General features: G+C 44.7%; 1 protein-coding gene across 13 annotated transcripts in view; it reads right to left on the bottom strand.

Annotated features, from left to right (window-relative positions):
• SLC31A1 (solute carrier family 31 member 1) overlaps positions 1–14,325 on the bottom strand; it is a 27,720-nt gene continuing 13,395 nt past the window's right edge. For 6 of the 13 annotated variants that reach the window (XM_080402100.1, XM_080402096.1, XM_080402094.1 and 3 more), the window contains 5 exons: positions 9,040–9,287; positions 7,371–7,527; positions 5,046–5,118; positions 4,483–4,651; positions 1–3,814 (listed from right to left, as the gene is read on the bottom strand). In XM_080402100.1, the coding sequence (XP_080258226.1) occupies positions 3,613–3,814; positions 4,483–4,651; positions 5,046–5,118; positions 7,371–7,484 (558 nt within the window). In that variant the 5' untranslated portion in view covers positions 7,485–7,527; positions 9,040–9,287 and the 3' untranslated portion in view covers positions 1–3,612. The remainder of the gene's footprint in view (positions 3,815–4,482; positions 4,652–5,045; positions 5,119–7,370; positions 7,528–9,039; positions 9,288–14,325) is intronic. The other 7 variants (XM_080402098.1, XM_080402104.1, XM_080402095.1 and 4 more) reach the window with 2 other exon arrangements.

The following is a 14,325-nucleotide window of genomic DNA, read 5'->3' on the forward strand; positions in this document are numbered from 1 at the left end:
TAAAATGAAATCGATTTTATTGGTTAATTACATACAGGAGATTGATATTCACAGTAATACTAGACAAGCTACCTCCACAAAGAGCAAGAGTAAAAACAAAAATGACAGTCCACTGTAAACAAAACTAGAAATCCTGCTGGATTTGGTGGGACTGGCTCCAAACTGAAAAGGCACTCGAAGGAAAACAACAAAAGCCAGCCAACAAAGACAGCCCAGATGCTTTGTGCACTTCATTCAGAGGCATCGTGTGTGGAGGCTAAAAGACAGACACGGGACATCACGTTCCAAGCATGCTACATGTGTGTTGACGTATGAATTTTAATCATTCAGAGACTTGAGCAAATTGAGTCCTCACTTCCCTCCAAGCACTACTTCATGTGAGTTTAGTGTTATTGGGACAACTTTAAATACAGCCAGCAGAAAGGCTGGGTCTGCACCAAAAGCAGCCAGTAGAAGTAGTCAGTAGAGAGAGCCAGGTTTTGCTCAGACTCTGGCAAAGCAAACAGCAACCTGGGCCAAGAACACAGCAGCTGATGGCATCTGGTGGGCCAGGCAGAGGCTGGGACACAGGGAGGTAGGTGGCTTCTCTCGATTGTCAATATTGAACCAAAAGAAAGCATGGGCAAAGCTGGCAGGGAGACACAGCCTGGAAAGGTCCCTTTCTCAGCTGTGCCTCACTGTAGCAGCGAGCTCAGCAGCAGAGGGGACGCAGCCATCCATTTTCTCTCCTTACACACCCTCCTTTCAGCCCTTCCCTTGTGTACCACTCCCCAAAGCCCAGCTGGGCCTCCCATTTCTAACTAGGGCACTGCCCACTGCTCAAACCATCACTCTTCCAGGCTGCTGGAAGGTAACTGGGGTGCTTGCTGGACACTTGGGGGACTTCTGCCCAGGTTCCTGCTCCTCCAGTGAGCACCGCTAGCTCAGCATCACTTCCCTCTGCACACTGTGCCCGCTCTTGTGTGAGCATGGGCAGGAGATGACCCAGTGAAGACAGAAATAATCATCCTTGGAGGGGAAACAATTTCAAGGGCACAGATTTTACATGTAAAATGAGGCAGAAAAGCTAACAACCGAATTCATACTATAAAAGCCACAGCTATTGCCTAATCTCCAAGTCACCCATCTCTGACCACTTCAATCCGAGATTTCAGGTCTGGTCACCTGAATACAAGGAAAGGTGGATAAAAGGTGACAGCAAGAAGACCAAGCTAAGCAGAGGTTCTATTTTAAAGAAAGACACAGCAAGAGGTATATGAAGTAACTACTGGCATCACGCAAAGTCACTTGTGACTATGTAATCAGACATCCCTGTAATGGCAACAACTCCAGCTCGTTCAAGAGAAACCAATCAGAGCAGTGTTGGCAACATCAGCTCTGAACTCCTTCAGGGATCAAGCCCCTGCAGCATAAAGCTTTCAAAACATAAACCAACCATCTCCAGCACTTAACTGCTTCAGTTCTCTCCAACAAACACTAAGATTTCCTCACAGCTCTCTCGCAGGTATTGGAAGGGTCTGTTTTCCACTCTCACAGAGAGGTATGATTGCTTAGAGGGCACAAATTTTTACCTTCATGAGAGATGCAGAGAGGAGATCAGTATGTCCTTCTGCAGTCTGTTACAGACATAACTCCCTTCAAAGTTCAGACAGGAAAAGCTTTTCCTGTCTCCCATCAGGATGTGGCTAAAATTTTTTCCATGAAAATAACTTTGCTTCTTTCACCCAGATGCAAATTTGCTACAGAAAGCAGCTTTTTAGAAACCTAAGCCTGCTTTTAACTCATCTCCTTTTGTTCTGTAATTCACTGCCCAAAGAAACCAAGATGTCCAAATAAATAGCTGGCATCAGCCCAGGGCAGTTGACTTTAGATGGTGCATTCAAGATCCTGGTAGCAGCAGTAGCAGATTTCCTGCTGCCTTTTGCAGCTGATCACAAAGATCAGCATTCCTTACACAGCTACTGCTAACAGTATGACTAGTAGCACCTCCAGAGAAAAAAATGCTACTGCATGTGCCCAGGCATCTCAAAAGGATTCCATGTTCTCATGGCACATCCCAGACATCAATCCCAGTCTGGAAACGGTGCCTGTTTTTTAGTGCCCTTCTGAAAACCTCACCATCTTCCCTTCCAGCAGTTACAAGCACAAATTGAGCATCCTGAGTAGAATGAAGGCTCCAGCTTTGCACCATACTCTGCTCAACATTCCCTACGACGAGAAGCAGTTAATAATGAAGTGCTAAAGCAAAACTGCTCCCTAGAAAACCCAAAGCATGTTCTGGGCATCACACATGCAGTAAGCTGGCTTTGCCTGTGTCACAGCCTGTCTTGCCTGTGAAATGTGTAGAGCTCACAGCACTGAATGGGAAGTTCTCTGCTGTGCTACAACACTTGCCCACCACTGGCACTGATAACTGTTGCACCTCCAAACTAATGCGGTCACAGCACAATTATTAAGACAAAGAGGAGTCATCTGGGTCAGGAATACTTTTTAATCAGCCCAAGCTGCTCCAAATTTAATCTGAGATGAGACTATGAACTGCTGTAGTCCTATCTTTTCTTTCTTCTCTTCCTTAAATCCCTCCTTTACAGGAAAATGGTTGTTTTACTTTGTTCATCTCAATCAGAGAATGCCCTCTTCAGGTACTTTAACCTTCAGTGTTAAGAAATCATTATTTAGCTCTCGCCTCATTTACAGAACTAGTTCTAGTAAACCAAAAGTCTAGCTCTAGATCCATCCAGGTGTAATTCAACATGAAATAAATGTGGGTTCAATGGTTCATTTAAAATCTTTTTGCCCTGTAAATAAGCAGTTACCATCCTGCATCTATTCTGCATATTTCCATGATTGTGAACTGAAAGCAGCCAAACCCAAGATTATCACCTGAAGCTGAGTAAAACTGCTGGATGCATCCAAAGATTAACATCATGCTCTGATGGGCTTGGAGGACACTTCTCTAGACCCCCTGAAGCACACAGGTCACGTACTTATGTCAAAGCACTCCCCTGCCAGGACACCCTGGGCGTGTCTGATGTGCAGCACCAAATATTCCTCAGAGGCTGAGTCCTTCTGCATCAGAAGGTGTCATTGGCCCCAAAAGCCACAATGCCAGGGAGATCTCCTCCCCTGGCATTACTCATGGACTGAAAAAAAGTAACGTTAACATAGCCATTTGCACACGTAGGCTCCACTGACAACATTGATCTTTACCTACTGTTCATAAAACCCTCACAGATGAGCATTTAAAATTCAAAAATAAAATGGTTTTGGTTTTCTGGGGGGTTTTTTTTGTCTTTTTTTTTTTTTAAGAATAATTTCTACATTTCTGTCAGCCAACTAATTTCAATCACGGCATAATCTAAGAAAAAAGCAAATCCTAGCCAAGAATGGCTACCACGGGACCCTCAAGAGTCAACCCTGCTGCCAGCCTGCAGCATGGGGGAGCAGCATACCCAATTCCAACCACACCTACACCCCAGCTAGGAACTTGTGGTGAACTCCAGTTGATTTTCTTTATATCGATTCTCTTTCAGCTTAGGAATGATCCAGTCCTTGTGATGGCTGCACTTCAAGAGAGCAGTGGGGTGGAGAGCTTCTGGGCAGCATCCAGTGTTAATGGCAATGCTCCGTGATATCCACAACAACTGCCTTCTTCCAGCTGAAGAGGAAATAGCCCGTCCCTGCCCCTGCCGCCACAGCTATGCAGAGGTATCCGTTGTACGTCATGAAGATCAGCATGAGGAAGTAACTGACCACAACCTGAATGATGTGTAGTACAGTCTGCAGGAGGTGAGGAAAGCTCAACATCTGCTGTCTGAAAACACAAATCCCAAAGAACAGTCAGCATTCATGAGACACAGGCAGGAAAATCCACATCCCCAAAGAGAAAATGTAGCTCTTAGGCCGAGAGGATGCCAAGGTGTGCTTGAAACGGCAGAGAAGATAACAAAGCAGGCTGGACATAGACTTCTGCATGCATCTGTCACTTCTGTCTTTTTCCCCTGAGCTGACGGATATCAAAGAAAGCATGGTACTTGCTGGGAGGACAAAACTTTTAGCTGAGAAAAAGATCTCTACAAGCTTGCTGTACCCCCACATTCAATATGCAGAATGGCTTCTTTTCCGAGTAGAGGCTTTGACTACATGTCAGCCAAAGGATCCTAAGTATTTTCTGTCATATCGCCAGGGTTGCTGGCTATAACACCCAAATTCTGTTCCTGGGAACTCCCCAAATGTGTTCATTACTGCCCTCGAAAAAACCCATGCTTATCTGACTACTTGCTGCTTTCCTCCTTTTGTCCCGCCATCCTAAAGGGTGGCCAGATGACTCAATCACAGTGTCCTCCAGTGTCAAGCATTGTCCCAGTCTGGAGTCAATATACTTTGCAGAGAGTAATACTGACTGCATAGTTTTTTCTGTCCCAGTTTTTACGTTTCTCAGGTGCTGAAGAAAATTCTCTTAGAATGAAGTGAAATTCTTACCCAACAGTTTTGTGCGTCTCCATCAAGATAGTGCCGTTGGGACCTGGCACTGGCATGGAGTTGTAGCGAATGCTGACTTGGGATTTACGGAGCAGACACTCTCGGGCAATCTTAAGGCCTTCATAAAACATGGCCAGGAAGAAGACAGCCACAAAAGCACCAGCCATTTCTGACAAAAGAGGAAACATTCTTATATCTGTGCAACAAAAGACGTTTGCTTCAAAACATGTCAGAAGAGACACTGTAATTCAACAACTGCATCACACTGCATGGGCTGTGGCTGGGCACCATGTACATGCACGTGCAGATGGTAAACGTGAGTTTCACTCACACACTAATTGGAATTTCACCCATGAGGTGGAATCAGCAATCACTTTTGATAAGACCAGTTGAATTCTCAAATTATACAGACATCTCCCTTTTTCTTTCACCCCGCAGATGCCATTTAAAACAGACTCCACACAGTGTGCCTGCATATTTTTGGCATAAATAGCAAGGTAATTCCTGAAACATTAATCACTTGCAAACTTTTTGTTTGGACTGGACAAGACAATTCTACCAACCTCCAGGAGTATTGATTGTAAGTCCAGAAAACAGCAATGGCACATTCTCACAGCTGAAGTGGAAAGTCATTGCCTGGCCAAAACATAAAGAACATCAAGATGAGCCTGAATAGCTTATCCCAAGATGGAGTTCACAACAAGATTTAGCAAAGGTTTTTGTGTTATGACAAGAACTTAAGATCATTTCACTTGGTCAACAGAAGACTCAAAGAAACTCTTCAGTAAATCTAGTGTAACATACATAAGCAAGACATGGCTAAAGGTGCTTCAGGTTCCAGTTCCCGTGGACAACTCTCAGGCAGTGCCCCTGGGCAGAAGGCCCACAGTACTTTTGGAGTTCCTTTTCTCCTCAAGCGTCTGAAGTAGTTGGGGATCAGGGGTGTCTCCGTGGAGCTCATGACTACTCATGGGCTGGGGTACAGGACACTTCCTGCTCCTCACCTTGACCTTGTATGAGCTCATACGGGTAAGGGCTTGTACAGCTGAATTCTCTGGTCCCGTCCTGCACCATGCCAGCAGACTATTGTCTCCCTACAGAACCTCATAATATTCTATGGGAAAGACAGACCTAAATACAGGTACAACAAGGAATATTATATATAAAGCAAGATCACAGCTTCCCCTGGGTGAAAGTAAGGGCTCTTGAACCTTCATAGTGAATGCCGTGGGAAGGGGAGACATCAATGATCCCCCAGCCAGCTGGAGTTCCTATAATCTTCCCAGCCAGGTAAATACACTCAGTTTAGCATGCCTTGACCACAGCTGCATACAGTGTTTTCACATGCAAAGTACTCACTAAGCTAACAGAGCTTCTCTTTGAACTCCCTTCATTGCTTAATTAAGGTTATTTGCTGAAGATCAGAATTATGATTAATTTCAGCATCCATAAGAATCAGCAGATGTTCGCTTCCCCCAGAGCAGAAATTACTATAAAACATTCTTTTAGAGAGTACTTCAATTTCTTTAATGAATTTAATATTTTTACATTTAAAACAAAAACCACACAAGCCGAAGATTGTAGCCTATTTCCATAGACCACAGCTGAAATGGAGCTTGTTACCTGGTGCAAGTGAGGAATAGGAATATGTGTACATTAAAATGTGTTCAGTCTACTATCTAAGATGGTGTAGCTATTTACTTCCTTCCCTGACAGTTTTACGTGCCATGTTAATTCATCATCTTGTGCAGCTAATCACAGTTTTCAGTGGCAGGGTAAGGCAGCATCCTGTAACTGTCCATTGAATTTCAGAGCACTTGACACTTGTAAAGAAACAGCATTTGTATGGGAAGTAACGGATCAGAGAACACCAAGACTTAGCTGTTAAGATTATTTGAAGAGCTCCACAAGGACATTAATGACAATGCTGGACTGCAAGTTCCACCAGCACTACTGGGCCTTGTACTGGGCTGTGTTCACAAAGGGGAAGGCTGTTCCAATCCCCTCTTCTACTATGGTACTGTTTGCAATGTAAGTAGAAGCAGTGATTCTTCAGGGCACATAGCTGGCAGGCAAACCAAATAAAGGCCTGCAAAATGTACTCCTGAGTACATTCTCATTTGAAATGGCAATGCACGCTCCCCTCCTTCCAAAGTTTAACCATGAAGAGTTATGTTTTAATAATCTGAAACTCATTTGAAAGTATTAGAAAAGGGAGAAAAGGCTGAAAAAGTCCCTAGAACTAGTTACACAAACGCAGGTCATACAGCCATCTCCATGGAAACTCTGGCCAGGATCTCTGCAAAGCTTCAGTGATGCCAGCATGCACAAGTCTGAACTTGTTTAGATCAAAGTTAGCTAGAGCAGCAGGATTCACGACCAACACAGCTTTAACGCTGACACGGCAGAGAGCCCTGGGAGCACTTTGCTCCCCAAACCAAGTGCGCACTTAAAGTTTGGTTGGCTGCCTGCAGGTCAGCACAACCCATCATACTAGTGTGCAATCCTCTCAGTGCCAATTAAAGCTTTTGCTAACACTAAAAGCCTGGAGAACTCCATCCATTTTTTATTTAATGCTTACTTTGCATTTCTACCTTTAGCTGCCTGGAGAGCAGATACTGAGCTGGCTGCTAGGAAGGTTTTTGCAAGAAAAGACCATTTTGCCAAAGGATCTCCAGCTCTGAAATACATTTTGTGTTGCCTATCACCTCATGCCCGCTCCATTCCAGAAGAGCCACAATGGGGTCTGTGCTTTAACTGGATTGATTCATGCCTTCCAAAGCTAAGTCTAATTTCCAATTCTCAAGAGCGTACTCTCTAAGATGACAAGTTACTCTGAACCACAGACAAGGAAAAGCTCTCCGGTTAATTACAATTTTTCAACTTACCATCATCATCATGTCAGATCCGTGATGATGTCCTGGGGCTGTTGTTGAGTGGTGATGTCCAGGAGGATGCATGGTTGGCAACATGGAGCTGTTCATGTGGTGATCGTGAGGCATCTTTACAACAGATATTCAAAAAGGCACGTGGAAAAGTAGGAACCTGTAAACAAATGGGGAAAAAAAAAAGAAGCAGCAGTTTTCTAAACTGAATATGGTTTCTCTACTGCTGCTACAAAAGAAAATACTCTAAGCCACTGAGAACTACTGCCTCTGGATAAACTTCTGCAGCATCCTCATGGTCCTCCACTCTGACTACAGAGAACACACAGCAAAGCGAGCAGGACACTTTAAAGGAGGTGTGTCCCTCTGAGCTTTATTTTTTTTGTATTGCTGCACATCCTAAACATTCTTGCCAGAAAGGCAGCCTAATCTAATTGAGGTAGCACATGGGGACAAGCGCTCAGTATAAAGGAACATTTCTTATCTCTAAGAAGAAAAAAACCCAAGTTTCTTCTCAATTGCAGTCATGCAAGAGGCAAAAATATCTCAAACCCCATTTTAAATTGTATATAATAAAGGATCAGATTACAGTATTTCTCTTAATTGACAGTTATGGATTTTATTGGGAACATGTTTAATGAAGAAATTATGTTAGGTGGTACAAGGCCTATTACCAGGCAAAGGTCTGCAATAGCCACAGGCAATCCAATTTCACTTCTATGAGCTTTACATTGTCACATCTCCCCTCTAATCACATTACACACAATGAGAGACACAGTCAAAAGGCTGCCAGTCCAAGTTCCTAATCTGGTTACTGCAAATCAGGTATGTCTGGAAATACCACCTCAAAAATAAAAATACACCTCATGGTTAAATGTGGACGTGGCTTCTGCACTCTGGCACAACGTGCGATGGAACCAGGGACAATTTCTGGTGTGCAATAAAAAGTCACCAGGTAGAAATAGCAACAGGAGCAAAAACAACCCGAGAACATCAGTCAGTCCTGAAAACAACAGCATCTTCTGCGTGACAGCCAGGCAAAGCCAATCCTAGCACAGTCCAGGTGAGATACCACTAAAGATAAGTAAGTATGGACACTGATGTACTAGGCCCTGTCTGGAATACTGTGTACCCTCCTAGTCTAGTCCAGCACTCAAGTAAAACAGAGTGAAATAAAAAACAAAGTACAGACACTTTATCAAATTAAAGTTAAAAAAAAAAAAAAAAAAAAAAAAAAAAAAAAAAAAAAAAGGAGACATACTTCCTTCCAGATAAATCACCAGGAGCATTTACAACTAGGGAAAAAAGAACTTTTTACGCTAAAAGACAATATGGTGTTTGAACAGATAGGTATAAATATATTTAGACTGGAAAGGGGAAATGAAACTCCAGAAGAGCCTTCTAAACTGAAAGCCACACTAGTAAAAAAAAAAAACCAAATGGCAAACAGTTGATGGTGCAGCTGGTTCAGTTCGTGCCAGTGGCCTTATGACACAGCTGTGCAGGAATCACTGGTGACCCAGAACACAAATGCCATTGCAGGAGGGAAGAGCATCTGCCAAGTACCCAGGTGGCCAAGAAGGCCAACAGCATCCTGGCTCTATCAGAAAGTGTGGCCAGCAGGACAAGGGCAATGATTGTGCCCCTGTACTGAGCACTAGTGAAGCCATACCTCAAATCCTGTGTTCAGTTCTGGGCCCTTCGCTTCAAGAGGGATGCTGAGGTGCTGGAGCGTGTCCAGAGACAGGCAACAGAGCTGGGGAAGGGTCCGGAGCACAAGTCTGATGGGGAGCAGCTGAGGGAACTGGGGGTGTTCAGCCTGGAGGGGAGGCAGCTCAGGGTAGATCTTACTACTTTGTACAATTACCTGAAAGGAAGCTGTAGGCAGCTAGAGGTAGGTCCCTTCTCCCAGATAATAAGCTAAGGACAAGAAGAAACAGCCTCAGGTTACACCAGGGGAAGTTTAGATTGGATATTAAGACAAAAAAAAAAAAACAAAACCACTGAAAAGGGTGGTGAAGCACTGGAACAGGCTGCCCAGGGAAATGGTGGAATCACCATGCCTGGAGGTGTTTAAAAATCACATAGATGCGGTGCTTAGCAACATGGTTTAGTAGATGCGGTGCTTAGCAACATGGTTTAGTGATGGACTTGGCAGTCCTGGGTTAACAGTTTGACTTGATGATCTCAAAAATCTTTTCCAACCTAAATGATTCTGTGATTCTTCTTTCAGTTGACTGATAGATTGCTTTTGCTTTGGATGCAACATTCTCGCTAGTGACTACTGTCCAATTCAGCTATTTATTCATTTTAGGATTTCACGCTCCTGCCAAACTCTGCAGGTTCCAATACACTCCACAGAAGCCCTGGCTGGTTACCAGATTAAAAACTCCCATTGTGGTTTGGTTGTGTCCAGCTTCTCACTAATTTACCATCACTGGTCTCCAGAAAGGGAGAAGCAGGAGACGCATTCTCTAGCCATTTACAGTGTATTAAAACCAACAAGCTCAAGTATTCACAAGTGGCTGCCTGTGGATGGGCTGGGTCTTGGTGAGCTTGATGCTCACCTGTGTAACTCCTTCCCACTCTGCTCCACTAGTGTTCCAACACCAGATCCAACCCCCTACTGCGGTTACCCAACACTGAAAGACATTTTAGGAGATCCTGGAAAGAAGAGGATATTAAGTAGCCTAAGAGGAAATAACCTAGACTGAGCCACTTCAGCTGTCTTTTGTTTTATTAAAGGTAACCAACACCTGGATAAATTTCTGTTTAAATGACTTCCAGTGGAACAACCCAGTACAGTCAGCCTCTGCGTTACAACTTAGGAGGTCTCTATTTGTGCTCGAGGTAAAAAAACCCAGTATCTAGGGCAGCAGCAGCAACAGGTTAATGGCTGTGTAATTATTTCAAGCTGCAAATCACTGGTTTGTTTGTGCATTCTCTTAAGAGACAAGCTCACTGACACAGAGCTGTGTGTATCACGAAAAGAAGGGCACTGTTTTTAAGAAGTCTGATGCTGTACCGGGAGGAAAAAAATCCACACACGTTTCTATTATCACAAATTCCTTAAATAGGTTTAGTCTTGTACAAACCCAGCACTTCAGCAGCAGGTATTTTTGTCTGAATGGACAACTTGATCTCTGAACTGCTGCCTGCTCCCCATGTTTGCACAGAGAGAAAGAGGCATTGATTGGAGCAGATCCCTGAGCACACCCTGGAGAAGGGATTTGGAATAGACTGTGGCTGCAGAAGGCTCAAGCATTTCAAAGCGTTTGCACACTCGAAGGGCACAGACCTCTTGGTGCACCTGCCTGGATGCTGCACCGTTACCAGTGCTGCACACACACAAGGATTTTTCTTGTACTCTGTAGTAGCCTACCACATAAGAAAACAAACAGGGTGGGACAGGAGAGAGGAATGAGGAAATTCCCTCCAAGACCTGTTTCTTTCTCTCTCCCTGCTGTCACCCCAGGTCAGAGGAGCCACAGCCTCCATTTCACAACTCCTCAAATTCTTAAGGAACACAGTAAGACTCAGAGCTACACAAAGAACCTCTCTCACTTTTAAGCCATCATCTTGGAGCGAGACTGACCTCAGCACATATGTAGGCTCTGTTCAGGTAAGGGGTTTCTACCCGTCTGCAGCAATGCCACCTTGACAGCTCAGCAGACCAAGATGGTTCAGGGAGAAATGCAAGCCAGGAGCAGGATCTGACAACAAACTGTTAGCTCAAGTTCAGCATTAGGACTTGCTTTCACCCTCCACCAACATTTAACCAGTGCTGCCCCATCTCACATGTACAAGGAAGCTGCAGGGCAGTTTGCAACTCCAGGGCACAGAGGATGGGAGGAAAGATAGGTGTCTTATGCCAGTGCACAACAGAAACAATGGGTAAAAGAGCTGGACCTGATGAGACGCCAAACACAAAACAGTCTTCTCAAGCAGGTCTCAGCCATAAGATGACTGCCATTATAAATAACCTCCACCACAGTTTCCCAATCTATTGCTTCGGCTCTGTTAATGCTCTGCAGTAAATCAGAGTTTCTCCTGTGGCAAACAGCCTTCCAGACACCCAAGGGAGATAACACCTATTAATGCAGAAACACAGGCCATACAGAAACAGGACAGACTCTGCGAAGGATCTGCCAAGCTCCCAGAAAGTACTTTACAAATCAGCTCAGTCTGAAACATGGTGTGCAAACAGAACGTCCTTAAAGTCACATTCAAGAGGAATGAAAGCTCCTTTCCAAATCAGAAGTCTAACAGGATTAACAACGAAGCCCTAAATCAATGCCCATTAGAGCAGCAACCTCTTCCCTTCAAAATAGTGCCTCATCTTTCCTGTGACAGTTCTGAAAAAGCAAGAAATCAACTAATTCCACTGGCTCTGCCTTAAAAAACACCTCTTCAGTCTCCTTTACACTAGTTACTTGTTCAACAGAGACAGTGCTTGCTGCAGTGGCCCCATGTGCAGCAGCAGCAAGCACACCAGCCATGCCGCCAAGGCTGGCTCCTGCACAGAAGCATCCAGACTTCTGTCTCAAGGCAGCTAGAGTGATTCTTATCTAGTATCTCCACCAGTGCTTTTGGTAGCAAGAACAGGGTCAGAAGTTCCCTCTCTTCTCCTGAAAAAGTGAAGACAACCTGGGAAGATTTACTAAGAATTAAAATTTCTCTCCTGAGAGAAATCCAAGGGAAAAAGATTAAAAACAGCAAGCTGGAAGGGCAAAGATCTCTTGCTTGCCCATCACGTACCTCTCAGTCCTGCATCTGCATGATACAAAGGAATGTTACATACAAAACACATGAGTAATGGAAAAGGCAACCAAAAGTTATCAGTGCTCTACTTACAGCAGTCCAGCTGGCAGACTACTTGAGCTCCACTGGCTCTGAGCTTGTGGTCTCAAGCCCAATTTTTTTTTTTTTTTTTTTTTTTTTTTAAGTGCTGTAAATAGAGGTGGGAGGGGAAGCAAGGAGCCTGCAGACACTACAGCACTGTTCACTGGCTCTAACTGGTCTCCACTGAATGGTCTGAGCTAGACATCATGAGGCTTTAGCACCGCTTCTGGTTTATTCAATTTCCTGGCAAACTGGACAATTTTAACTGCTTCCTTTCCAGATGGGTGGACTCGCTGCTTCTCCTCCAGGATCCCAGGCTTAGCTCCAGAGCTGCTTAAAGGCACAGCTGAGGAACAGATGATTTCCACCTGTTCATATTGTAGAAACATCCAGCAATTGCAGCCAGAGCCCTCCTGGGTCAAGCTATACAGACATGCGTTAAAGCTACAAGGAACAAGTACATCATTCTTCAGTAATTTAATGTAATGTGTTTTACAGATACACACCGTTGTTCTCCAGTGCCAAAACTCCCCCCAGAACTCTCCCAAGCAGCTTCAGCAATGCCAGGCTGGAACTCGGACACCCAAGGAGGGACTGTGCTGTGCCCAGCACGCCTGTTTTAATTGCACACCTCTGTTTTTCCCTTCCATGACTCCCAAAGGAGCAGCTCTTGGTGCTATATTAAGAATTTAAGGGATGTTTGCAAGGTTACAGCAGAACTGTGTGGCTTGGCCTGGTACTGTGTCACCGCCTTAGAGTCCCAACCAAAAGTCTTCACCAGAAGTTTTAAGGTTTCCTAAAAGCTTAACACACTAGAAGGGGTTCAGGTAAAGATCAAGAAAGAGAAGGGAACAGCTTGGGAGAGGCGGTCCAAGATATTTTGAAGGCTAGGTTGTCACGCAGTGTTAGTTTGCATTTCCTGGGTTTTGTCCGTGACCAGAGAAGCTTGCAAATCTATGCAAGCCAGATCAGTGGAGTCAAGCAGAAAAACAGCCTGTGACGGAGGGCACACTCTCCCTCCCCACATGTAAGCAGAAGCGATACAGCTGAGATATTTGTACAGGTGGGTTTCGGAAGCTTTTGAAGGAAGAAGAGAGGTATTCTAGAGGTTATTCAGCTTGATGCTGCATGCCAGACGGTGGAGTGCAGGAAGTGGAGAATGATGGGCAAAAAAAAAAGAGCTGGGCAGGGCTACAGACTATATCTTGTGTTCAGCTTTGCATGGGGACGATGTCTGGGCAGACTGTGACATGCAGAGATGGAAGCAGTCAGCAGGGATGTTAGAAGCGAGATGCAGACAAGCTGATAGCATGTAAAGACCAGCTCTTCTGCAGCTATCATGCACAATACAAGCAGAAGAATAGGCTTTCAAAAATAACCTGCAGGGCTGTTACTTTTTCATGAGGGGAGAAAAATCACACAGGATAACTGATCCTCTGTCATCACCTCTGTCAAGAATACCAGGATGGAACCACTACAGCACACTCATGGATGCTGAAGGTGACAGAGAACGTGGCATATCAAAAATGTTCCATTGTTTGTCAGTCATGGGCATGGCTGACAATATTTGCCCAGGCTGAGACAGACCCTTTCTAAAGGCAACCCTGACAAAACCTAGAGGCAGGATATGGGGAAAGAGTGGAGCAAAGCCTCCTGCCACCCACGCAGGTAGGTTTGGGGTTGAAGGATTAAAGCAGAGTTCAGTTCAGGCTCTCTGCAGCACAGCCAGATCACACCGTTGGTGCCAATAATCACACTCTGTGAGTACATGCCCCTTCCTCAGTGCCTGGGGGAACTCATGGGGGGGCTGTAGGTCTTTGCAGAGAACAAAGGAGCACCCTGCTAAGTGGATTAATTTTACCATTTTCTCACACTTATCTGAGCTGCAGAACTCTATCCTTCAGGGCTCCTGGCTGCCACCATTTGCTTGCTTTATCCTTACCAAATTCTTGTTTCTTTCCCACATTCCACGCTTGTACCAATATGTTTGTCCCTCTCATTACAGGGCTGCTCTGTCCCAAAGACACAAGCTGCACCCTCCACATGTAACTATCGCACAGTACTCATGGACACAGCAAATATAAAAAAAGGTGGCCCAATTTCAGACTGTGGATTC

The sequence above is a fragment of the Falco punctatus genome (assembly GCF_963210335.1).
Source record: "Falco punctatus genome assembly, chromosome: 9".
NCBI lineage: Eukaryota > Metazoa > Chordata > Aves > Falconiformes > Falconidae > Falco > Falco punctatus.